This window comes from Psammomys obesus, unplaced genomic scaffold, assembly GCF_907164565.1.
Source record: "Psammomys obesus unplaced genomic scaffold, mPsaObe1.curated_primary_1811, whole genome shotgun sequence".
In the NCBI taxonomy this organism is placed as follows: Eukaryota; Metazoa; Chordata; class Mammalia; order Rodentia; family Muridae; genus Psammomys; species Psammomys obesus.
The window spans coordinates 3661234-3687980 of record NW_026593286.1 but is presented as its reverse complement, the minus strand read 5'-3'; the positions used below and the strand labels follow the sequence as shown (position 1 = coordinate 3687980).

Here is a 26747-nt window from a genome sequence, read left to right as displayed (position 1 = left end):
ACCCAACGTTGATGAAGGATGTACACATTCCCAGAGGGTTAGTAGAAGCATAAAGAGGCACAACTAAGCTTTAGAGGGACCAGGATACCTGATAGCCCAAAGGTGGCCAGGGATGTCACCTGCCATTCCATCTCTTCGTTCCTGATCTCAAACACCACATTGGCATCCTGGAAGAACTGGTCCATGAGGGACTGAATATGGTCCAGGTCTCCTGCAACCAGTGCAGCATGGAATGCAAGCTCAGGAGTCCCCGCTCTGACTTGAGGTTCTTTGTTCATCTTCTGGAAGATCTGCAGTTTTCTTCCACCTGGCTCTGGTCGTCGCTCCATCGCAGAGCAACTGAGTTGAGAACAGGTTCTTTAGCAGGGGAAGGTGGCCTGATGGAGAGTGGGCTATTTCTATTGTCATTAGTCAATTGTCCCCCACGGCAGTGTATTTATAACTCCTGTGGGCTCTGATGTGATAATGGTTACTTGATATGACCACGGTCACATGACCACTGAGATCTCACCATGCTCACTCACCCCTATGACTGTATAGATGCTAACGCCAAAGGAAAAAATGCTTCTGCCTGTCCTAGAGCTGCTCTGCACACAGCGGAGTCACAGACAGACACTAGGCACAAGCGTGTCATCTGACAGGCAGCACTTCTCTTCTTTTCTGTTTGGTCAGGTGAGCCAAGCCCTACCCAAGTCACAGAGACCTGTGCCAAGGTTCTAGAAAGCAGCCAAGGCCATGCAATGTTTGGCAGGGTTAGATTCTCTGAAAGGAGGTCACCAGCGGCCATTGTCCAGCGCTGTGACGGGAAAGCCTAAATCGCAGGGTAGCTCTCAGGACGCAGGAGATGCTGGGACCGTTAGAGGTCCACGAGGGGTTCTCGGGCCCAGGTAGAGCTGTTCCAGGAGAATCGATGTGTGCCGCAGGCAGTAGAGCTGGAGGGTAGTCCGAAGCGCAGACGGGAGAAGCAGAACTACAGGATTTGGTATTTGGTCTCTCTTCTGCCTCATCTTTCCTTGCTATGCCTCCCTGTGCCTCTCTTTTGGGCTGGGGATGTTTACTCTGTACTGTCTTGGAAGAATGAGACTTGCTTTCGTATTTTACAGAGGCTCACAATTAAGAGCTTGTCTTGAGGGCCAGCAAGATGGCTCAGCAGGTAAATGCCCTTTTTACAAGCCTGACAACCTACCCTGATCCTTGAAACCCACAGAAAGGTGCATGGAGGGAACTGACTCCACAGCTGACTTCTGACCCCCATCTACTCCCTGACACAACAAACACAATAATGAGAAATAAGAAAGAGAAAATGGACTTGTCTTGAGTCTCAGATGAGAATTTAAACTTTGGATTAATCTCTCTGTGTGTGTAGGTATGTGCATATATCTATTTAGTCGGTGTCTCTCAGCCGAATCTGGAGCTCACTCACTAATTTAGCTAGTCTAGCGAGCCAGCTCGCCCAGGCTGTTCCCTCTGCTTTCTAGTCTAGCGAGCCAGCTCACCCGGGCTGTGCCCTCTGCCTCTGCTTTCTCAGGACTGAGTAACAAGCAGCCCTCGTGCCTGCCTGGCCCTTCCATGGGCATCTGGGTATCTGAACTCAAGTCCTTGCCCTTGTGTGGCAAGTGCTTCGCCCATGGAGTCAGCTGCTCAGCCGTGGGCTTTGGAGCAGACTTGGGACTATTAAAGACCGTGGGGGAATTTCAGAAATGAACTAAATGCGCTTTGCATCATGAGACGAAAAGAAAGCTTTAGGCTCAGGGGTGGAATTGTGGTGGCTAATTTTCATTGTTAACTTGAGTAGACTTAGAATCTTCATGGATACAAACCTCTGGGCTTGACCCTTCCCGCACGTTTGATGAGGTAGGAAGGCTCACCCTTAGTGTGGGCAGCGCCATCCCACTGACTGGAGGCCTGGGCTGAGTAAAAAGGAGGAAGTGAGCTTAGCATCACCGGTGTTCATCTCTCTCTTCTTCCCCCGTGCTTCTGCAGCCCCAGCTGGAGGCAATTTTACACTCAGACCTTCCCTGAGACGTAGACTTTGCCTTCACATTTTGAGCCTAAATAAACCCTTCCTTTGCTAGGCTGGTTTTCATGACTGTTTGTCACAGCCATGGGAGAGACAGCACACCTGTCTTTGCTCTTGTGGCGGACCTGAGTGAGGGGCACAGGTAGGCATGCACAGGGTGACCCCAGGGCTGGAGCCTGCCTGTGATGCTCAGACTCACAACTGCTCCACAGAGGAGGGCCTCGGGTATGCTAGATGTATGACATGGCTGGCTGGTTGTCCATCAGGGATGCTGGTGAGAGACAGAGCGGTTGGAGGAAGGGCTTGGCATGAGCCACACCCCATATTCCAGCAGCAACATTGTTTCCAGTTCTTCCTTTCTCTGAGCGCAGGCCCTGCTCCGTCTTGTTTTGCTGAAATGAGTGATCATCAGATCCGCTTCTAGAGGGCTCCAGCGCAGCTGTAGGATGAGGCGACTTGAACTTGCCTCTCACTTTAAACTGGAGGATGTTTTCCAACCTGTTGTAATCTGTCATTGGGTGTTTTTTTTTTTTTTTTTTTAAAGAGGGTCAGAGGTGAGTCTCCAGATAAAACGAGTCTGCGCTCTAGGCTAAATTTAGCTTCCCATGTGTTTTAGTTCCCTCAATGTCTGAGTTGGAATTCAGTAGCTAGGGAGTAGAGCTTTTTAAAAATAGCTCCTGGCAGACAGTGCCATCTTTGCAACTGGGACACAAAGATGACTTCACAAGCCTGGGCTGAGTTCTTCTTTCCTGTTCTTCTTCCTCTTCTTCTTCTTCTTATTGTGTGAAAGGAGAAGCATTGCTGGCTGTTACATTAAACAGACAAACCAACTTGGAAACCAAACCATTCATTCCTTTAGTCACTGACTAAACACGAGTACGTTTCATGGTTTCTTGTGAGGTTTTGGAGGTTCAGAGATAAAAACTCCATCTGCAGGGATCACACAGGAAGAGAAATCAGTCCGGAAGACCCCAACAGGAGCTGTTTAGTCTTCCTCCTGAGGCTGTGGGAAATCCCTCAGGGATGTGACTGACACCCCTTTCTGGCCCAGTGCTCTGGTTTAGGCTCCTTTCCTGCTTGTAGACCTGGAGGCCAGGAGGAGCCCGTCAAGGTGACGAGGACAGTGTGGCTTAGGGTGTTCATTTCTACACCACACTGGGCTGAGGACAGGGCTGTGCGCACTCCAGCTGGAGGTGGGTGATGTTCTGAAGACTGCAGAGAAGCCGGTGAACTACAGTTCTTTTAAAAAGAAAATCTGGCTGAGTGATTCACAGTGGGGAATTACCTTGCAAGGTGCCCTAGAGCAGCACCTAACACTTCGGTTGCAGAACAGAATCACTTGAGGACCTATAAAAGCCAGGACCCAGTCTGAAGGCTCTTGTGCTGGAATGGGCTGCAGCCTGGGCACCGGGACACTGCAGGATGTTGCCTGGCCCCAGGCCTGCCCTGCATGTTCACTGATTGGTTATTTGTGTGAATACATGGAAGAGAAATGGGAAGCATGATATAATCAGGTTCCAGATGGTCTCAGCAGGCCAGAGCAATGGGCTGATCTAGTCAGTGTTCCAAGGCAGTGGGGAAAACTCCAGGCATATAGGATCTATAGATTTCTTGTGAACTGAGGGCCTCCGGCTGCTACTCGCCGTCTGGGTCCTCCTCTTAATGGCTTCTCTTTCCGTTGGCAAGCTCAGAGGGAGCTGGTGCCAAAGGCATGCTGATGTTTGCATCCAAATTTAGGTGACACAAAAGCAGTAAGTCATCTGGAGTTATTTTAAACCATCAAAGCATGTCTGTAGAGAAGCGGCATGTGACAGTGAAGGGTCACTTCAAGTGCGTTTACTCTGGTTTTCAGAACCTGAGTCCTTCCTGGAGTCCCCGAGCAACTGTGCTTTACTGCCCATGGTCTCCTTTGATCTCTGTTTGGGGGTTGTGTACATCCGCTCTGTCTCGTCACTGGCGCAGAGTAGGTTTGCTATTTCTTGGCTAGTGCCTTGTTCCCCAGTTGCTTACTAACTGGACATTTGTTGGCATTACACTGAAGGTGGGAGTGGGGTCATCACACCTCACAGAGCCTTAGGAGTCCTTTCTCTGCAGTTCCTCTTCCTGTGTCTCTGGCGTCACCATGAAATTCTTCCCTCTTTTCTCCAAGTGAGGTTCCATGGGTGCTATGACCTGGTCCTACCTAGATATGCTTCTGAATGCTGCTCTTTCCCGGAAAGAGGGTTGCTAATTAATTTAATCTGCCCCACATCAAATGATTTGATAATTTTATTTCTTTAGACAAACTAGCAAATGTACCACTTTGTTTGTATGGTAGATAGTGGCAGTGTGTTAAACCAATGGAATGGAAGAGCCTGCAGTGAATGAAGCAGCAGGGGATTCCCAGCTTTTTGTCTGAATGACAGAACGAGGAGTCATTTCTCCACCCTTGAGCCAAGTAACTGGACTTGAATATCATAGTGCAGAGAATATTATTTGGAGATTTAAATAATAATAAGCATGATACTTTGTGCACAGGAGCGACAAACCTTAGTCTTTCCTAACTGTCTTGTCATGGAGAGAGTTAATGAGAGGGTTTTTGTTTGCTTGTTTTTTGCCTCTGGATCCAGTGAGATGAAGGTGAACTCCACCTTGAGGTCACAACAGGGGCACAGGTGGAAGAATTTTGAGTGGTCCATCTTATCTTCATGGCATGCCAGGATCTTGGTCTCCTGTAAGTGAGCTGACAAATGGTCATTATTTCTCCTCCCCAAACAGCATCTGTATATTCTCACTCTTGGGACTTTGTGGAACCACCCAGCCATCTCTGAATGCTGGGCTGGTGGCTTGACGACAGGGCCAGCCTCTCTCTCCTCAGCGGCAATGTTCTATGTGTCCCAGGCAGGAGGAAGAACATTTGAAGCAGCAGGATACTCCCTTCATTTTCCCAAACTCTCAAGCTAAAACCGAGGCTTGGCTTCCTGGGCCACTGGAAAGTGTCTGGCTTCCCACTATGGTCAAGTGTCCAAGTAAGTGCAAGCTGAGGGGGCAAGAAGTCGTAGGCTTGTGGACAGACACATCAGGGTCTTTGCATGTTCTCTTAAACAGGCTCATTCGCATTGCTGATGCAGTCAGTGTGCCCCTTTTATCAGTGGCCATGTGGTGGTTTGAACGAGATGTTTCTCATAGGCTCAGGCATTAAAACAGTTCGTTCTCAGATCGTGGCCTGGCTTGGGGGAGGTCTTGGAACCTTCAGGACACGGAACTTTACCAAGGGAAGTATGTCGCTGGGAGTATGTTTTGAGAGTGTTTAGCCTCGCCCCACTTCAAGTTTGCTCTGTCTGCATCCTGTGTGCCACCGAGATGTGCTTTCTCAGCTACATGTGCCAGCTGCCTGCTGTTGTACCTTCCCCAGCTTTAAGGTGTATAACCCTCTGGAAACATACGCCCAAATGAGCTGCTCTGGTCATGGCATTTTGTCAGAGCAACAGAAAAGCATCTAATACTGATACCTTCTAGATTCCATGGGATGCGAGGCTGGCGGCGCCTCTTCCAATATCCGCACAGCTGCAGGCAGGGGTGTGGGCTTCTTCCATCCTTTCCCAACCATGTTCTCTCTGGAAGTTTCTGGAGGCCACCTTCCTTCATCCCACATTCTGCTATTTTTAATTATTCTTGTCTTAAATAGGAAGGTCTCAGGTGTGAGAAGCTGCACTTCTGACTTCCAGGACACACCTACCCAAGTCAGTCATACAGACATTAACACGAAGAATGTGAAAGTGGCTTAACCTCCCCTTCGAATGACAGTATGCACACGGCACACCTCATTTAACAAAACATTAAAACATTTACTTCCTCAGATCAAGTGTATCTATTAATAATGACTTAAATTATCTGTACCAATTTCACATTATTAAGAAATCTCATTTCCATCTTGTGGAGGAGCACAATACAGGGGGGAAGGGAGCAACCCTCCCCCTCATAACTTCCTGATTATTTTCTCTACGTGCCACACAACCCAGCACCGATAACAAAGTGACAAGGTCCAGCCCCATCACTGACATGATCACAGCCAAAGGTCAAGCACCATGTGCACTGACAGCCCACGAGTGGCTTTTGTGGTACCCAGGATGCCACGGTGCCCTTGCGTGTGAGATGCCGCCGTGGCTGAGTGCAAGGCAGGACTACTAAATGCTCCTGGTGCGGGACCACGTGGCAGCAGCTCAGGCAGGACATCTCTAGACCATGGGGACGGTGCTGGAGAGCCTATCAGAAGAGCATTCCGTGCCCAGGGAGGCCACGTTTTCTCTGCAACTGTCCTGGGGATTTAATGACACGGTGAAATTGCAGCTTCTGCCTCTTGAGACAAATTGCATGTTCAGCCTGATTGTTTTCTATGAGTCTCACACAGGGAGCAGGATGCCTCTCTCTTAAAGCTGCTTTGGCCTGATTGTTGTGCGGATCGAGCTCTGTGGCCCTGTTTGAAGCCAAGGGTTCCTGGGGTCTCTTTCCTGTCTTTTACAATGGGACAAGTAAAGCCAATTTCATGTGATGAATGGAAGATTCTTTGAACTTCTTTACTGAAAGATTTTTGTTGGCCTCATTTATTGACTTAGTGTGTGCAAATGTGTATTTGTGCACATATGATCACACAGGAGTGCGCATGCCAGCAAGCACCCAAGCGAGCATGTGAAGCATGTGTGGAGCTCGGAGGAATCATTTGCTGAGAGTCTGTTCTCTCTTTCCACCACGTGGGTCCAAGGGATAGAACTCAGGTTGTCAGGTCTAGACATAAGCACCTTTACCACTGAGCCATCATGCTGGCCCTGGACTTATGTTTTGTTGGCAAAATGTTGCAACACTGAGCCTCCAACAGGAAAGTTATACAAGCTAAATGAATATTAAACACACACAACATCCAGATTTCCTAATTTAAAGGCTCGGTGAGAAAAGTGCTGGCAAGCAGGAGGGCCTGAGGTCAGACCCCTGGGTCCCCCATAAGTGCCAGGCATGGTGGGCATGGCTAACAACCTGTACCCCTAGTACTTGGGGAAGAAAGAGGGGGTTCCCCAGCTCTGGGTTCAATCAAGAGAGCCTGTCTCCAAACATAAGATGGCAAGCAATCAAGAAAGACACCCGCCATCAACCTCTGCACACACATGTTCAAACATACATATGCATACCAGACACGTAAAGGCATGCCGAAAATGTGTGTTAGGGCTGGGGTCGTAGCTCAGTTGGTAAGGTGCTTGCTTTGTTCGTAACAAGCCCAGGGTTCATGCCCCGGCACCACATAAAACCATGTGATGGAGCATGCCTGTAATCCCAGCACTTAGGAAGCAGAAGAAAGAGGGCAGCAGTTCAAGTTTATAGTTCAAGGTCATCCTCAGCTACACAGTGAGTTTGGAGGGCAGTCTGGGCTAAATGAGACCCTACCTCAAAAAATGCAACGTCAGCTAAAAAGTTTTCTTGCTTGTTAAATCACAAAAGGGTTTCTCAGACAAGGGGGTTTGGAAGTCTGTTGATGAGGATGGAGGGTTCATTTGTACTGGGCTGGAGATGTACACAGATGGAGTTGATGTATGCGGAGCATGGAGCATACGTTAGTTACTAGAGCGTGCTTTAGTTAGGATAGACAGTGTGGGAGTTCCTGCTCTGAGAGGTTGTGAGCTTTGATAGACAAGGCAGTCTTTAGCAAAAACTGGAATTGCATCGTCAGAGGCTTAAGCATTTGTGCTGTGGGTACCTCATGTCAAGTAAGATGTCAAAGTAGCTGGGCACCACAGCAGGCGCCTTCCAAAGGTGGCCCCTGAGCAGAGCAATGGGAAGTTGGCGTGCTTCTCTCTGGGGTGTGGTGCTTCCTCCTTGGTGGTTGCTAGGGAGCAAAGCCCAATTCTTCTTCTTTAAAACATTTTTCTTATTACTTATTTATTACAATTTATTCACTTTGTATTCCTGCTATGGCTCCCTCCCTCATCTCCTCCCAATCCCTCCCCCCTCCCTCTTCTCCTCCTATGCCCCTCCCATTCCTCTTGATTGAGAAGGGGGCACAGTGCTATAATGCCTAGGAACAGGGTTCTGTCTAAAAGGTGGCATTCTGGAGTCCAGATGGAAGGGAGATAGATGGAAAACAAACCAGCCTGGCAGAGGGCCTGTGGGTTGGAGCTGAGGATTGTCACAGGCCTAAACCCCACCTGTAAGGGAGACTTGGCACGCTTGTCAGCGCAGTCAGGATCTGACTCAGCTGCAGATAGCCGTCTCACTCACTAGTATCCTTTCCCGTGTAGCAAGGAGTAGTAACGGTGTCAGGTACCGGGGGTGGGGGGGTGGGAGGTGGGGTGGATTCTGACATGACGACCACCTGAGAACTGACAAACCACGTGAGCTCAAAGCTGCAGGGTCAGAACTGTGTCAGTGTGCCTCCACCAAGCACACTTTCTAAGTGTTGATCCCAGTCAGTGTCCCCTGAGGCCAGCTCTCCCCAGTGTCCTGCTGTGAGCCCCAGCACTTCCTGAAAAGAGGAATGAACATGCTACCAGCACCCAGACAGCCGGAGGGGCTTAAAGGACAAGAGGGTTTCAGGACTGACCCCTAACTGAGGTATAGTTTAGTTTCCCAGCCACTTGAGGTGAAGGGCCAGGGCTTTCTCTTTCATTTTTTTTGGAGGGTTCCCAATTTGTTACAGACTTGATTGTTTTTCAAGATCCATTGAAACTTAATTACTGGAAAAAAAAAAACAAAACAAAATGAAAACAGACTTAGAAGTCCATGAATCACACCAGTGAAATTGTGCTATTGCATCAAATTGCTGCAAACATTTCTAAAGGCTATCAGTCAATGTCAGGGTCAAACACCTCCCTGAGTGACACTTGTCTCCCAGTAGGCCCGGGCTATCACTGGAGTGTGGATCAGCTTTTGGAGCCATACCTGGCAGGTGAAGAAGACTAGGAGGGAATGGCTGGCGTGGACAGGCCAACCAGTGTTTTTTCTAAAACTTAAGCCATGTGTTGTTGCTTAGGGCATGCCAAACTTTCTCCGTGAAGCCTCAGACAGTAAATGTTTTAGGTTTTATGGGCCACACGGTCTCTATGGCAACTACTCAGCTCTGCCTTTGGTTTACAAAAGCAGCTGGAGGTTATTTGTAAATGAAGAAAGTGGCTGTGTGCTAATAAAACTTTATTCATAAAACCAGTTGGCTGACTTTTGCCACAGGCAGTAGGGAACTCTGTTCATTTCTTTTCCTGTTGTTTTGACAAGAAGAAGAGGAGGAGGAGGAGAAGGAGGAGGAGAAGAAGAAGAAGCAGCAGAAAAGTCTTGAGAAAAAGATCTTTTCTGGTTCACACACCAAGAACAAAGTTCGTCGTGACAGGGCAGTCAAGGTGGCAGGAGCTTGAAGCAACTGTCACATCACATCCAGTCAGAAGCAGTGATGATGACTGCAGGCTGCTGCTCAGCTTCCTTTCCCCACTCCGTTCAGTCAGGATCCCAGCCAGGGAATGGTGCCGCCCACAGTGGGCATGCCCAAAGGTGCATCTACCAGGTGACTCTAGTCAGGTTGATGAAGAACAACAGCTGTCACGGGAACCTTTGCTAGTTTAAGGGAAGGGGCACCATACCAACTCATTTCCCAGCCTGCTTTCCACTCCTTCTTGCCAACGGAATCTGCTCTTGATTACAAAGTAAACGTGACTCTCCTGTGGAAACCATGTGCCCACAATACCCGGGCACACCTTCATCTCCCATCTCTGCCTTGGGTGTGCTGAACTTGGATCTATAAATTCATACTTTCACCACTCATGCTGGAAAATATGAGGTAGTTATTCTTTGGGTTTTTTTCCTCTGCTCCATTGTGTCTGTTTCTTGGACCCCGACTGTGCACATCAGATTTTTTTACTATGTGACAGTCCACAGCATTTTATTTTCATTCGTTTTCTTTTCTCTTCTTTAGGTTGGGATTGAAGAAGATCAGCCCCAGCTTCAAGGAAGGGGGCCACGCTTGGGTTCATGGTGAGGTCATAAGGATTTTGTCAGTAAGGAGTGAGGGAAGCAGAGCTGGCTCGTGTCTTGGGTCAACCTCTACACGTTCACCCTTCCACGTATGTAAAAAGAATTTGCAGTTTGTTTTTTTTTTCCTGATCATATGTCCCCATTCCTCCCTCCCCCTAATGGCTGCTCATTGCATTTTGAGACAACTGTCAGCACGAAAGCCTTGTAGTCCGGCTTTCACATGACAGTTCCGACTCTCCGCTATCCTCTGCTGTTCACTTCCTTGCTTCCTGTTGGGTCCCGCTGTCCTGTACAGTGTCTCATACTCTGTGTGCACTGCTGTGTTCCTTCCTTATCATCCTTGCCTCTTGACAGTTGCTCATTGTGTCCAAGGCCAACCTGAATAGTCCACAATCCAGCCAGTCTGTAAATATTGACCTCGGGGCCACTCTCTACCAGCTAGGGCCCGACAATATCTGGATCCTGAGTTGGTGTCAAAAGGCAAATGGGCAAATGGGACTAGGAGGGTAGAACGTGGCTACAGACAGTACTCCTGCCTTCCCGTTCTGCCTTTGCCCTGTTTCCGAGGCAGAACACTATTGCAGGAGCTGGTATCATCGTCTTGAAAAGGCAGAAAACCTCTCTCCTATTTTCTTCCTTTCCTTTTGTTCTTCCCAAACGAAACTCTCCAGCGTGCTTGGCAGTGATGCTAATGGGAGGATGCCATCAGCATACATTACCGTTTTATTAGTCTGTTTCTCCATTTGATTCTGAAAATATCCTGATTTAGTCTAATTGCAATTTCACTATGTTCCACAGGCAGGGACAGTTCGTCCTGGGGCAGTGGGGGGGTGGGAGAGGGGGCTGAGGGGAGGGGACACGAGAACCGGTAGGATTTTTTTTTCTTCCTGCCCATATGTCTTTGAAGCTGGACCATTAGCTCTAAGGCATGCATTTTATCTCCTCACAGTGTGACTCAACCTGCTTCTGGGACAAATAAGCACGTAGAGTGAAAGCAAAGAAACACTCTAATTCTAGGTATTTTTGTGTTAGCTAAAGCGGGAGCGGTTGCTACAGCCATCTTATTCCTAAATAATTTAACTATATTCAAAGATAATCTGATGTTATTGTAGGAAAGTGTATTTCTAATAAATTCCACTTGATCTGGGCGAATCAATTCAGGCGGTACATAATTGAGTCTGTTAGCAAGGACTTTAGCAAGAATTTTGCAATCAGCGTTAATTAAGAAGATGGGACAATAATTTGTGCATAATTCCGGATCTTTTCCTGGCTTGTGAATCAAAGTAATAAGAGCAATGCTCAGGCTGGTGGTGGGGTAGTGTCATTAGGTTCTGATTTATAAGTACTTAGAAAGGTTTAATTTCATTTTGCTGCAAGCAGGGTCTCCCAGCCCCCACAGTCTCTGGCCGGGTGAGCAGCCGGCCAGAGTCAGTGGGAATCATCTTCTTTTCCCTTCCCTGCCACGGCTCGCCTCCTGCTTCTAGTTTCTGCTCTTATTCTCTGGATAAGAATCTCCTGCATTTGCCCTTCCTGCCTTCCTCTCTTCCTCTTTGAAGTCTTTTAATGACATGTTCAGATACAGGGACTCTGAGCTGTTAATATTGTCGGTGTGTGTGCCCAGGCACGCATGGGTGCTGTTCGGATCTGTGTCGGCCGGCACCAGCTCAAAGGGTACCGCCTTCAATGGGGAAAGCGCCTTCCCAGACCTTCCTGTGCAATGCCTTTAGGTGGGCAGACAGCGTGAGCCCTGGCCAGAGGCAAGGAGCGCCAATGCTCTGCTCCTACCTGGCTGGTGATCAGTGAGTGAACGCACTGAGCTCTCATGCCTGCCTAGGGCAGCCCCAGAGAGAGCTCCAGGCATCATGAGGTACAGAGAGAGCACTAGGTACGGTGGCTGGGAGACCTCAGCTGGGTAGCCCAACACCTTTGAGATGACATCTCTTGGGAGTGTGTGGAGAAGAGCAGGTCAGTGCGACATGGCTGATTCCTCTTTGTCTGTCTCCGCTGGAGGCTGACTGCGGGCCCAGCATACTCTGCTGTGGTACTTGCTCTCCTCGGCCTCGTAGCCTGGCTTTGGCTCATTCTGTGCACACGGCCGTGCCACCCAGTTTCCTATCAGCTATTCAGACAATACTACCACCCCTCTCCCCGGTGACCCCAAACTAATCACTAGAGCTTTGTGATGGAGGCAGGGAATGGTTCGCACAGACTTCTGTGGGAAGGACACTCAGGGAGGCAGGCTGGCTGGGGACCGGTGATGCTGATCTCCAGGGACAAAAACCCTTCTCAAAACCTTCGTCAGCTCAGTTTACAGAGAGCTTTGGAGCTGCTGGTGTCATTTTCTTTTTCAGTGAGGGAGTTAAGCTTCGGAGGGATGGACTGACATGTTCAAGGCTCCGTGGACAGTGGCAAAGTGAGAGCCCAGGTCATTTCACTGTGGGACCTTGACACCTCCCACTGTACGGCTGGCCCGAGAGGCCCTCATCGACACACTTGCTCTGGTCTCTGTGTCTCTATTGTGGGAGGAGCCACGTGTGCTCTCACAGCTTAAATGGCTCACGTGGCGTTCCTCTTCACATGTAAGGAAGAATGACTCACATGGTGGCCTGGTGGATATGGCTAAGTGTCATGGTGCCTTCAGCACCCAACCTCGGGTGAGAAGTCCTTTTCACAGTTGGTCCCCACTTTCAAACGTGTGCACAAAAATGTTTGCTTCTCATTTATGTGCACCCACTCCCACCTATAGCTGCTACAGGGGAGATCCCTTAATAAAAGCCCAATTAGATTTCCTCAGCTTTCCCCTGGATGCTTAAATGCCATCGCCCTAAACAACACAATACATCCGTCCCTCTATTTCCATCAGGAATTCAAGTGGCATCTTGACTTGGATATGCTGTGCCCTCAGCTGAATCACAGAAGGCTGATACCCTTAATAATAGCAATTAGTAATCAGTTGTTTCTTAAGGAGTGCGATTATGGCAGTTACTAAATTGTACGGTTGATGCATTTGAGGGGTTAGACGGGTCTTGACACCTTCCTCTCAGCCGCCCTCTCTCCCTCTGTGTTCCAGTCAGTGTGGGAAAGAAGCCAGGACAAATCAGGCAATTGTCATGAACAATCAATAGTGGGAGGTTGGCTTTGGCCCGAAGTAGAGCGAAGCATTTCTCTGCAGAAAGGCACCATTACTAGGGTCCACATCCGCCCAGCGCAATGTCAACAGAGGGGCTTCGCTGGTCCAGCCGGCGCTGCACCCCACGACTGAGCTTCTCAAAGCTGAGGCCCCATTTAAGACACTGGATCTAAAGAGCCAGGCCAGGGAGAAGCGCGTGAGTTTAGAATATCTGGTGGCTTAAAAAACACACTTCAGGGAGACGGCTCAGTGAGCAGCGTGCTCGCCGCAGGCTCACGAGGATCTGAGTTCAGATCCTGAGCATTCATGTAAACAGCCAGGCATAGCACAAGGCACGTTCCTGTAATCTCAGCACCCTGAGGCCAGGCTTCTGTGACCCGTCCTAATTAAACTCATTAGAGCACATACGCGCACGCGCACACACACACATACACACATGCACACCACAACACACAGTCATACATACATATACACATGCACACATACATATACATACATACATGCGCACACACCATACATACACAGTCACAAATACACCACACACATACACACACGCACACACACACACACCACACATACAGATACAATACCCCATACATGCACACACACACCGCACACACCATACATGCCTATGTACATATACCCCCCCCACTACACACCACACATACAGTAATGGTTACATGCTCACACGTACACCACACACACGCACACACAAACACAAGCATGCACACACACCACACACATACAGACACACACATACAGCACACGTACACGTGTGTACACACACACAAATACAGGCACACATGTGCGCGCACATACACACACACGGACACACAAGGACAATCTGCCTGGGAATAATAATGGTGTCAGCAAGAGTGTAGGAGAGTCACGAGAAGGTGTGAATGTGACCTAAACAGGTTACATACGTGTACATAATGGCACAACGAAACCCAATGTTATACACAATAATACATGATCATGAAGAGCTTGGAAAAGACACAACACTACAGAAGAAAAACAAGAGCTTGCTAAACATCCCGGCTGGCCTCCTTCTCTCCCTGGCTTCTGAGTCACCATGAGGTTGCTCCAGCCGTGTCCACCAGGACACTGGATGCCAGGCTGCAGTGCAGTCAAGGGGATGAACAGCTAAGCGGCCCCGTTCTGCACAGCCAGTCTCTCAGACTGTGAGCCAGAGTAAGCGTCTTTTCTTTGTAATTAGCCTGCACCAGGCATTTTGTTACAACAGAAAACTAAGGCGGCCATGTTTTTCAGGAACCAATGGAGATGAAGGGCGTGCGTTCTTGCAGAGGTGGTGGTAAGGTGGCCGTCTGGATGAGCGGGGTGACCTTTCAGAGAGGTGACCCCACTCGAATGGGGTCTGGGAGGAGGTGGGTGGTGAAGATGGGCAGGGGAGGTGAAGTTCTTAGTAGGACATTTCTGTTGGGATGGGGAAGCAGATTGTGAGTTATTCTGCATAACAACTATACCGGCCACACACACACACACACACACATAGACTGCCCTCACAGACACGGACACACACACACGCACACACACAGACACATGCACTCCTGTACATGCTTGGACTCCAATGCCTATCACCTGTAGAGTGTCCCCTTATTTTTGAACATAGAGCCAGCAACACAGGACACCTCATATTCCTCCCAGCGGGTGAGTGAGAGGGTCTTGTCCTGAGCTAGGTGGGCTTGAGAATCGCACTGGCTCGCTGGGAAGACTGAGGGTTAGCTGGAAGATCCCAGCCCCTTCCCAGCATCTGTCTTGGTACCTCACGTCCCTTCTGTGACAGAGCAGGCATATTCCAAGGCACTGGTGTGCCACCTCCTTAAGGGGGTCTGGAATAATGAGCGTTTTCCCTCCTGATGACCCCTTAGGGGGTGATGGCTCTGTCTTCTGCCACAGCTGGGTTTCCTGGTTCGTCAGTCTGTACCAAGGGGTACATGAGTACCAGATGGGTTTATTTCCATCACATTCTCAGCTGTGCTCTCTCTCTCTCTGTCTATGGGAATGGATATGTATATGATTTAGTGGAGAAACAGCTCTGTAGGCCAGCAAGCTCACAATGAGTGTGTCTCTCTTCAGTTTTCCCCCTACACCCTCATCTTTTGAACCATGCCTTGAGCTCCATCCACTGTGGTTGTTCTTGAGATGGAGGCCTCTTCTCTATTCAGAATGGTTTTGCCCACTTGGCTCTTGTTTTCCTCTACCCCTTTCCTAGCCCTATCCCTGTATGTTCCCAGTCCTCCACATTCCTGAATTCTATACAGTGTCCACGTGATCTTGTATTATATATAGCACAGTGACCACTTTCCAGGAATCCCAAAGACCACGTGTGCATTGTAATCCCACTAAGTTTTGTTTCTCCTGGAATGTTATTTGAGGACTCACCGTCACTTTTAGGAAGAGAGCATTCGTCCCCACATCTGAGGAGAGGAGCCTATACCATTTCAGGCCATCACAGGGAACCTCTGGGAGGATGGTTTCAGAGTAGCCCGGAGAATGCAGGGACACCCATGACCTAAGGCAGTGGCTCCCAAAGGATGCCTAAAACTCAGTAGTGTCATGGGTCAAAGTTCATATAAGAAAAAATTAGAAACACGCCAACTTCAATTCTGGACCACTGTGAGCCTTTAGGATGTCAGTATCTCTGAGAGCAGAGCAAGGAGCAGGTCTGGGTTCAGCCTGTCCTGGAGCTACTCTGGGAAACCTGAGGACCATTCCCATGGCCTCCACAGCACCGAGAAACACTGGCCACACACAGAAAAGCACCGTGCGTGGCTTGCACAGTGTGTGGTGGCAGCTGAACCAGATTTGACTCTGAGAGTCTTCATCGTCCCCCTGCGCTGTCACATATCCACCAGGGAGAAGTCTGGGTGTAAGATTCTGTAACCAACAGATCGCAGTGTGGGGGGGGGGGGAATACAACTTCTCTGACAAATTTTTGCAGTTTCAAGAATGGCGCAGAGTCACCAGACAGGAAAGACTTTGCAATGAAATTAGCAACCTGGGAAAGAGGTGACTTTTTAAAGAGAGGCTTTCCATATACAGATATTAACCACTGGGAGGTGTTAGCGAGAGATGTGCAAAAAGGACACTTCCTCCGTTCAGGTGGTGGCAGGTGGCATGACTGCAGGCTGCGAGGAGGGCAGCAGGTTAAGGAAAACCCGTGAGGAGGTGGGAGCTGTGGGTAGGAGCTGGGCATGCGCAGAAAGACTGCAGACGGAAACAGTGACCTAGCTCTTCCCTTTCTAGCACATTCTGAACACTGCACTGAACAGGAGTCAGAGGTCAAGGAAGAGGTAGGCGGTTCATGACCATCAGCCTCAGGGCAGAGTGCAGAGTGGTGGAGCACCAATCGCCAATCACAACGCCACCTGCCACCTGAAAAGGCCCAGACCTCTTCCTTCAGTTCTCCCATCTGGCTCCTGCACAGATGTGCTAAGCTGAAGGTCACGGCTCAAGCGCCTGTGGAGCCCAGATATGAGGAATAAGAAGCACCCCTCTAAAAGCAGGGAGTGTCGGCCTCGGAAGGATGCTCCAGCCGCAGGCATGGGGATGGATTCCTCAGAGCTTCCAACCTTGGGCGTCCACCTCTCATGAATTCAGAGTTGTTCCCTGGCAGCCATGGACCGTGCATGGTCCTCATACAGGTGCACTCATGTACTCGCGTGTGCGCGAACGTGTAGTGTCATGTAAGCACACGGATGCTCATCTGTTGAGGGTCTGACTAAGGGATGTATCTCAGGGCTCAGGACCAGCACCACAGACACACACCTGGCCTGCTAGAAAACAGCTGATTTCGATCGGAGGCCAACCTTGCCGAAAATGTGACCAGGAGATCATGTCTCTGTTATGTGACAATGTCCAGAAGGATTCAAGGGAACAGGAGACATCGGCTATGGGTTCACACAATGAAGAGCGCTACAAGCAAAACCAAAATCCTTCATCTGGTGAGAAGAGAAAGGGTAGCTAAGGGCTGGGGAGATGGCTCAGCTGGTAAAGCGCTTGCCTTGCAATCATGAGGTCCCAGGTTCAGTCCCCAGAGCCCACATAGAAATGCTGGATGTGACACCTGGGATTGGCCGAGGTGGGTGGATCCCTGGGCTCCCTGGCCGCCAGCTCAGCATACACGGTGAGCTCCAGGCCGGGAAGAGGCCCTGCCTCAAAACACAAGGCAGACACAGCCTGAGGTATTGTTCCTCTGCATCTCCCCGGGCACATGTACATAAGTGCATGCTCACTCCCCACAAACGTGTATCCTCCTTCTTACACGTGTACCCATCCACATACACACACATGAATGCACGCATACATGCACAGGAATGGCCTACCAGGCGGGGAAGAATTGTCAGCGCACCCTTATTAAAGTGGCAGTTTCAGTATGAATTCTCAAAACTGGCAATTCTCAAAACTGGCAATTCTCATGCTGGTAATGGCCATGGCAAAACGTGTTTCCTTACTTCCTTTTGGATTTTGGAAACACATCCCAAGAAAATTTTATATTCAGGTACTATTCTCCTGGCTCCCTGGAACCTATATGAAGAAGAGTGCTGTATAAGAATGAAAGCATACAGACGGTATCAAAGACAGCATTATTTTTAAGAACAGTAGTATAAAGACTTTCTTCCCCAGGCATTTGGTGTAAGGGTCGTGGTTAATCTCCATATGTGATGGGTTAAAAAAAAACCCATGTAGGTACATGGGGTTATTTTATTTTGAAGTATGTATGCATGTGTACTGTAAATTAAACTGATAAAAACGTGTGCAGGCACACTTTGTTTGTGCATGTGTGTGTAGTGCCTGCAGAGGCCAGAAGAGGGGGCCATATTACCTCTGGGACTGGAGTTCTAGGCAGCTGTGAGCTGTCTGACTTGAATGCTGGAAACCCAACTTGGGTCTTCTGCAAGAGCACTACATGCTTTTAACCACTGAGCCATCTCTCCAGCCCCTACCGCCGATCTTTTTGGATATGGAAAAAAGACCATCAAATGGCCCCTTTGATAGAGAAGTGGGTCTGTGAAATTTATAGCCACAAGTGGATAAAGGAGGAGAGAGATGGCCCCGAGAACAGCCTGTCCTGAGGCAGAGCAGAAACGCTGCTTTTCTCTCGATTATTTTTTTGTGATGCTGGAGATGAGCCTAGGCAACACATGCATGTCTTCAGCACACGCCATAGGCATGTATGTAAGCATTGCTGAAGATGAAGTCACTGTGCCCAACCCTAGGAACAGCACACCACTGCAAAACTGGGGGAGAGGAATCACCTCCCACTTATGCCTGTGACTAGAAGTTACAGAAACTGCCAGAACAAAGGCCACCAAGACCTGACATAGAAAGTGTTTCTGTGTAGGGATGTCTGTCTGTCCTGTGGCTGTCTGTCCAATGCAAACAGATCGGCCATGGTGACTTATATACTTATTCTGACATTGAGGGGAAGGATCCCAGAGTCCTGGGTGTGCTAGGCAAGCCCTGCCCCACCTGGTGACACCTGCAGCCTTACCCTTGATCTTTGCAGAGTTTGTCTTACCTAGTTCTCCTGTCTGGGCCCTATAGGCGCACAGGGAGTGGCGCTATTAGGAGGTGTGGCCTTGTTGGAGGAATGTGTGTCACTAGGGGTGGGCTTTGTGGTTTCAGATGCGCAAGCCAGGCCCAGTGTCTCGCTCTCTCTTCCTGCTGCCTGCGGATCCGGATGTAGAACTCTCAGCTACCTCTCCAGCACCATGTCTGCCTGCAGGCTGCCATGTTTCTCGCCATGATGATAATGGACTAAACCTCTGAAACATCCTTTATGAGTTGCCGTGGTCATGGTGTCTCTTCACAGCAATAGAAACCAGACTAAGACACTGTCTTTACAGCTTCCTCTTGCCACCCATCTTTGAACACACTCTGAAGTTGCTGCCCATCACAGTGTCTACCTGCCAGTACACTTACTGTCTTGGAGAGTCTCTCCATTTGTTACTTGATTTAACACATAGCTATATGAGAAATGGATATCAAGGATGCAAACAGGTTTGAACCCCTACCCTTTCTCTCCAGGGCAGCCCCCAGCATGCATTAGACTGGCCTGTGGCCTCCCCGTGGTTACCTAGCAGTGCGCCTGTGGGCAGCGGGGCTGAAGGCTCCTTCATCCAGTCGTCGTTGGCCAGCTCTATCACGGCGTCCACGGGCCTCAACTCAGTGCAGATCAGTTCCTGCACAGTGTCCTTGTCCCCAGTGGCCAGGGCAGACTTCAGTCTCCTCACTAAGTCCGAGCTGAGGGGGTAATCTGGTGGCGAGTCCCAGCTGGACATTGTGGTGTCCCTGTGTGGTGGCCGGCCTTCTTCTCTGCTTCTAATGCATGTCTAAAGTTAGTCCTGTTCCCCAGAGCAGAGTGGGTGGCTATAAATAGAACCAGGGCTGGGTTACTGTCAGCAGGGAGGGCCCAAGCTGCTTCCATCTTGCCTGCAAGCCTGAGGAGTCCTCTTCCTGTGGCCCTTGTGCAGGCTGCTGGAGAGATAGGCAGTGGAGAAGAAAATCTCTTTAGAGGGAAACTCTGAAGGTGACTTTGTTTGCTGGAGAGGATTGAGTCAGTTCCCTTTCTCATTGCTGTGACCAAGTCCCCGTCAGGGAGCAACGCAAAGGAGAGCTAATTTTGGCTCACAGTTGGAGGGACTACAGTCCATTACCACAGGAAAGGCACGGTGACCCCGGTGACGGGGGTGTGAGGCAGCTGGTCACATCACTTCCCCAGCCATGAAGCACTGAGCAGACAGGAAGTGGGGTTATGCTAAAAGACCTCGAGGCCAGCCCCCTTGACTCACTTCCTCCAGTGAGGCTCCACAATCTCTTAAAGAAGCACCGCCAACTGGGGTCCAAGTGTTAAAACACGTGAGCCTCTGGGGAGACATTTTTCACTGAAACCACCGGGCTGTGTAGCTTGAGCTGGACTTGAACCAGCCATCCTCCTGCCTCAGCCTCCGGAGTGCAGGGATGACCGTTTCCTTTCTCAAAACTGAGGCTACAGAAATCTACCTGACCCGGTCTTGGGCCTTCTGCTGTGCTGATATTCTTTCTCACTTACTTGCTGATCGATTTGCATCCATCCAGGAGGGCTCAACTCACCCTGCAGTGGGGTACAACCTTGAACTCCTGCTCCCCCTGCCTCCTCCTCCTGCGCGCTGGGAAGACAGCCCGAGGCCCCCATATTCAGTTTTATGTGGGGCTGGAACCCAGGTCTTCCTGCATGCTGGCCAAGTGCTCTATCCGCCAGGCTCCGTCCCCAGTCCTGGCATTAGAGTCTTGGGTTTGTTTTCCCCAGGGACAGCTGACTTGCTCTGAGGCTGGGGAGCGGCCACAGGGATGGGTGGGCGAGGGGCGGGAGTGTACAGAGGCACAGTGGCATTGTGCAAGCCCCAAATCAGAAGGGAGGCGAGGGCGCAGCACTTGTTAGGCGGGTAATAGGATGACAATGCCTCAAAATACGGCCCTCGCTGATCTTAATTACCCGGCGATCTGCTCGGTGGCTAATCAGCGCCGCATACACTATGCTAATGGTCCCGGCTAATTTTGTTAGAATGTAACCCTTTATCAAGGCCGTGATGTGTAAATTAGGAAGCGAAATGTAACTAACACAAATTATATTTAAGCAACATGCGTTTCTCTATTCCAGCATGAATGTTTCTCCTCTAGGCTTCTGTCTTTCTTGGATGAACTTTCCCTGCCTCCCACCCCATCCCCCCATGATATGAGGGTGGAAGTCAGTACCGCTCTCCCCTCCCCCTCCCTTAGTCCTTAGAAACCATGGATTTCATCTTCTCTCTAAGCGGTTGTCTTTGGAAGGTTGACAGTACATAAGGAGGTCATGGCAGGTAGATCCCGGCTTCCTCTGACTGGGCGAAGCGTCCATGTTTTTTTTTTTTTTTTTAACTTTTAAACAATTGCTGGTGGAGACGAAAGCCCCATATTTGAGGGGAACCGACTTGTTTTTCTCTTTCCTCTTTGTATGTGTATGGTGTATGCATCATTTGTGAGTTTTTGCCTTGATGAGGTCGAGCACCGACTTTGAAGTGCCTGTGTACTGTGGCTATGCATGCACAGGAGGGTGTGTGTGTGTGTGTGTGTGTGTGTGTGTGTGTGTGTTCTCGCGCCTGTAGGCCAGAGATAAACATCAGGTACCTTAATTTTTAAACTGGTTCTACCTTATTTCCTGGGGCGGGGCCTTTCACTGATGCTAAATCCACGGCTCCACCTGGCCTGACTGAGGAGAAAGCCCTGTCCCCGTCAGTCATCTCCAGTGCCCCGTGCAGGGCATGTAACGGTTCTTCACCAAGTCCCGCTTTATACGGGCGCTGCAGACCTCCCATCCAAAAGCTTGCACGTCAGGCCCTGCACTGGCTGAGCCATCTCCTCAGGCCTTTGTCTGCATTTACGATTGACTCGAGACAGTTCTGGGATGTTGGAAGGACTGTGGCAAAGCTCTCCCTGTATGGTCCAGTCTGGTTGACACTTGCCGTCTTCCTGCCTCAGTCTCTCCAGTGATAGGGTTACAGGTGGGAGCCGTGGTGCTCAGCTCTAGGTGGGGCTTTTGGAGAGTGATTAGGATGGGAGTCTTTAGAGCGCAGGCCCCATGACTGAGTCTTGGTGGCTCTGTAAGAGGGAGAGAGAGACACAAGCACAATGCTCCCTGCCTCTTGCCACAAAATGGCCACGCCACCTTGGGACTCTGTGAGCAAGAAGGCCATCACTAGATAAGACCTTTGACCTTATACCTCTAGAACCTTGAGACACAAGGAAACGTTCTTTTTTGTAAAGTTGCCTGCTGCTGGTAGTTTATTATAGCAACAAAAAAGGATCTAGTTGATCCTTCTAGTGGCGAATCTCCTGGCTTCTTTAATTGAGAGGTGGAGGAGCCAGGGACTTTTCAATCTCCCTGAAAATCTCTCATTCTTTCTAGCTGCGACCCTGGCTCCTTTCCAAGGGCAACAGTTCCGACCCAGGCTCTAGGGTGACCATGTTCACTGCTCTGTGACAGGGCCGGCTTGCCCATCGACCTAGCGGGTGACAGGGCCGTTTCCACGGCAGCGCTTTGTGCGATGAGGGAGGGGGCACTTAGTTTTTTCTGGGTTTTGGTGGGCTGTGACACCACCCAGGCATGTGAGATGTTTCTGGTGAGTCTGCCAGGAGGTTTTATCTTGATGAGGTCAGTCATTTATTTTGGAGGTGCCCAGATGGAGATGAGGACGTGTTTGTTCTCCAGCACAAACATCTGGATTTCATCCACCTACTCCACTCCTCCAGCTCTCATTGGCAGGGTAGTCTGGGGTAGCCTTGACTAGTCATGGTGACCCTCCTGCCTCAGCCTCCTGAGTGTTGTAAGTCCAGGTGTGTATCACCATACTTCGCTGGTGAAACCCTTTGGAATCCTCACTTAGGCCAGCTGCTCTTGCTGTCCTGAGACCGTAAGGAACCTGATGGTGCTGGCATGTGACTGGCCTTTCCTAAAGCCGTGTGGTGCCATTGTGCTTTCTCTTCTCAGAGGTCAGGGGCAGGGACTTTTGTGTTCTCACTGGACTCATGAGGAACCAGGCAGGAAATCACTGACAGAAGTCACACTGCTTGACCTAATTAGGACATCACTGTGACGAAACACCATGTCCAAAATTGACTTGGAAGGGGAAGGGTTTATTTGGCTTTTGCTTTCACATCACTGTTCATCATTGAAGGAAGTCAAGACAGGAACTCAAACAGGGCAGGAGCCTGCAGGCAGGAGCTGATGCAGAGGTCTCGGAGTAGTGATGCTTATTAGCTTAGTCCTATGATTTGCTCAGCCTGCTATCTTACAGAACCCAGGAGCAGCAGCCTAGGGATGGCACCACCCACGGTGGGCTGTGCTCTCCCACACCAATCACTAATTAAGAAAATGTCCCACAGGCTTTTCCACAGCCAGATCTAATGGAGTCATTTTCTCAATGGAGGCCACTTTCTCTCAGGTGACTGTAGCTTGTGGTAAGTTGACGCAACACTGGCCAGCACACTACCGTCTTTCAGATGACCTGAGTTCATTTTCCAGCACCCACGAGATGGCTCACAAGAGCCTGAAACTCCAGCTTCAGGTGTTGGAACACGGTCAAAAGAATGGTGCATGTGGAGAATGCCTCTGGGAACTGTGTGAGAGGCTCCAGGAAAGAAAGGCAGAGGGCCTTTTCCCTCAGGCGTATTCTGCTTCCTGGGTTGTTCTTGGACATGACTTTGTGCCTCCTGTGACAAACATTTACTTTCCATGTATAAGATGTGTTTGTTGTTGTTGGATGTCAGAACGTAGTGATAGAACTCAGTCTGGTCAGTGTACCCTGTATCCAGGAATATATACAGTGTACCCTGTAAAATGCCTCGCTTTCAGGCTTTCCCTGAAATAGTCTGTAGTGTGTGCCAGATAATTGTGCTTCAATTGCTGAGAAAGTTCTGGGAAAGGGCTTGTCTGTTACAATTTAGTATCTGCTTACTGGCTTTTTTTTTTCTGATCATGTTTTTCTGAACACCAACAACCTTCCTCGGATCATTGCTTTCTTTGTTACATTTGTGTATAAAAGTACACGCCGACTGAAGTAAGGTTTTCCACAGTGCGAGGCTGTAGTCCATTCCATTCGTTCAGGTCCTCAGTTCGTAGCTCCAGCAGACAAAATCTGCCGAGGTCAACAGAAAAGCCCACCACACAGGGGATCTGACACCCTTTTCTGACTGCCATGGGCCCCTGCATTCACATGCACATAGCCCCTCTCACACACACACCCATGATTAAAAATAATAGAAACAAATCTTGACAACACCATTTGATAATCTTTAACATCCATTTCTTATTACAGCTTGCCAAGAGCTAGAATAAAAGTGTGAGAGAAAGTCTCTGTGAAAGTAATAGATGGCATCTTAACCAATGTGGGGATGTATTTTTCACTGCTGTCAAAGGGGGAAAAAAGCAGCTCACTGTCCCCATTTCCTGCCTGTCTTGGTTTGGAAACAATTGAAAGGAGGCACCAGACCTAGGGGTCAGGATGTCAGCCTCATTACTGATGAAGCCAACTGCAGAATGTGGCTTCCCATGTGAAGCCAGATGATCTTTCTAGCCATCCCCAAATTAGGCAATGTTCAGTCACTGCTGACTTCCCCCTCCCATACCTGACTAAGGCTGGCCCCTCCCAGGAAGCAGAAGGACCAAAGGATACCTCTCAGTAGCAGAACCAAAGGGAACCCAGAAGAGACAAAGCCACACAAGCAAACTCGTCCTCCTGAAAGCTCTAATGAAATCCTCACCAGGGAAACGCATGAGAGATGAGAGTGAGGCCAGGAGCATCTCCAGAGGTGTGACACCATATGTGAGGGAGTGTAAGGCCAAAGGGACCCCGTTGGTGTTCTTCCTCCTCTGAGAAGTTTTAGAAACTGGAACAGGACAGACACAGGAAATAAGAACATATGGTAAAAATCCCACAAGACAGGGCTGGAGAGATGGCTCCGCTGTGAAGAGCGCTTACTGCTCTTGCAGAGGGAGGGCCCAGGTTTGGATCCAGCATGCATATGATGGCTGACCACTCTGCAACTCCAGTCCTAGGTAAGCCAATGCGTCTTCTGACCTCTGCAGGCTCATTACACAGAGGCTCTCACACATGCGCGCGCGCGCACACACACACACACACACACACACACACACACACACTTCAAATCTAGGGCTAAGCGGCCACTGTCTGCAGGCGACTATGTAACACAAGGACTGTGCTGAGGGTGTAAAGCACTCACTGTGCTGTACAGGTCTGCAGACCTGTGATTAGGTTCCCAGCACGTCAAAAGCCAGGTGTGTACCTGTAGCCCCAGTGCTGGGAGGGCAGAGGCAGGAGGATTCCTCCAGTCTAGCTGGATGGTCGGGGTCTGGGCTTAATGAGAAGATTTGTCTCAAAAAATAAGCTGGCGAGAGACTGAGGAAGACACCCAATTTTAGCCTCTCCCTGTGTGTGTGCACTTGAACACACATGTGCCCACACGTACAGCACACACAGAGAAGAGAATACAAGCACATCAACTGAACCATATTTACTAGAACCTATAAAACATTCAGTAAGCAAGACTATTACCCTACTAAATGACAAAAATAATAGCTTTTCCACAGACCAACAAGGTAGGAAACTGGACAGGGTGTGAGGAGAGACTCCTAACAATCAAATCACATCAATGCTGAGGAAATTTAACAGAAGAAGAATGTTGGGAGAAAAGCCACGCTACCAAGTATGTGCTGATTACAGAGGTTTGTACAGCAGCAAGAGAAGGACCCCGGGCAAAGGGCCAAGGACATGGACAGCGAATCCACGAGGAAGCACAATTACCGATAGATCACCCAAGATAATGTCGTCTCACCGGTTTATAAAGATGTACAAATTGGAAGGAGACATTAAATTGGCAAAGGAAGGCTGTAGCCACCTGAGCTCGACATAAAAATCTGGGTGGCAGAATGTATTGTCTGGTTTTACTCTTGGTAGTGTGCGTATGAGATGATGCAGAGCGGAAGGCGAAGGAGTCTGGTGACTGCAGTAACGGCCATCGCTAAACAAATATTTACCGTTTGTCAGTTTTCTGGAAGAGGATGGTGCCAGGTCTGTGAACAGTGGGTGCCGGGCTCAGACCCCAACACCTCATGCTCTAAGTGTGCAGTCTATCACGGAGGCGCATCTCCAGCCCCCAAAGCTGGTTTTAAAAGATTACATTCATGGGAAAAGCTTAGAAAATGTTGGAGAATGAGTGAAAAAAAATGGTGGCTTGAAGACAGAGGGGACTGTGTTTGGGTGTGTGGTGTGGGCCAGGGGATTAGCGGCTGATGGAGCAGAGAGTTACAATTGTCCTCAGCGGATGCTGGGTCTGGAAATGGTTGAGCTGGAGAGCTGTCATTTGCAGGAGAGTGAGCCCTCTCTCCAAGGGCGTTCTTTTTCGGGAGGGGCAGCTTGATGAACCCCTACAAGCTGGAACCGACCCAAATATCCACAAGAGAGAACTGGTTCGGTATGCCATGGTGTGTTGATCCAGCGGGGCCCTGCGTCTCTGAGACGCTGTGCTGGGGTATTTAATGACATGGAAATTTGCTTACTGTTTATTGTTAAATGAAAATCTGTTTTTAAACTGAGAGAGGAGTGAGTTTGATCACTGTCAGGGATGCACTTTTTAGGGAAGAGATTTGCAGGATTTTTTTTTTTTTTAATTTGAGTTTTTAAAAAAATTAGTGTAGGGAAGCTTATGTAAGAAGTGGGAAATAGTAAGATCTGGAGAGGACAGGAACCCCACAAGGAGAGCAACAGAACCAGAAAATTTGAACACAGGGGTCTTCCCAGAGACTCATATTCCAACCAAGTACCATGCATGGAGATAATCTAGAACCCCTGCATGGATGTAGCCCATGGCAGTTCAGTGTCCAAGTGAGTTACATAGTAATGAGAAGAGGGACTGCCTCTGACATAATCTGATTGGCCTGCTCTTTGATCACCTCCCCCTGAGGGGAGAGCAGCCTTACCAGGCCACAGAAGATGACAATGCAGCCATTCCTGATGTGATGATAGACTAAGATCAGAAGGAAGGAGAGGA

General features: G+C 49.4%; 1 protein-coding gene across 1 annotated transcript in view; it reads right to left on the bottom strand.

Moving 5' to 3' along the window:
* Asb18 (ankyrin repeat and SOCS box containing 18) overlaps window positions 1–19444 on the bottom strand; it is a 56964-nt gene extending 37520 nt beyond the window's left edge. The window contains exons 1-2 of the mRNA XM_055616451.1: window positions 19240–19444; window positions 89–211 (exon numbers count right to left, since the gene is read on the bottom strand). Coding sequence (XP_055472426.1) covers window positions 89–211; window positions 19240–19444 — 328 coding nt within the window. The remainder of the gene's footprint in view (window positions 1–88; window positions 212–19239) is intronic.
* Window positions 19445–26747: the final 7303 nt, after the last annotated feature.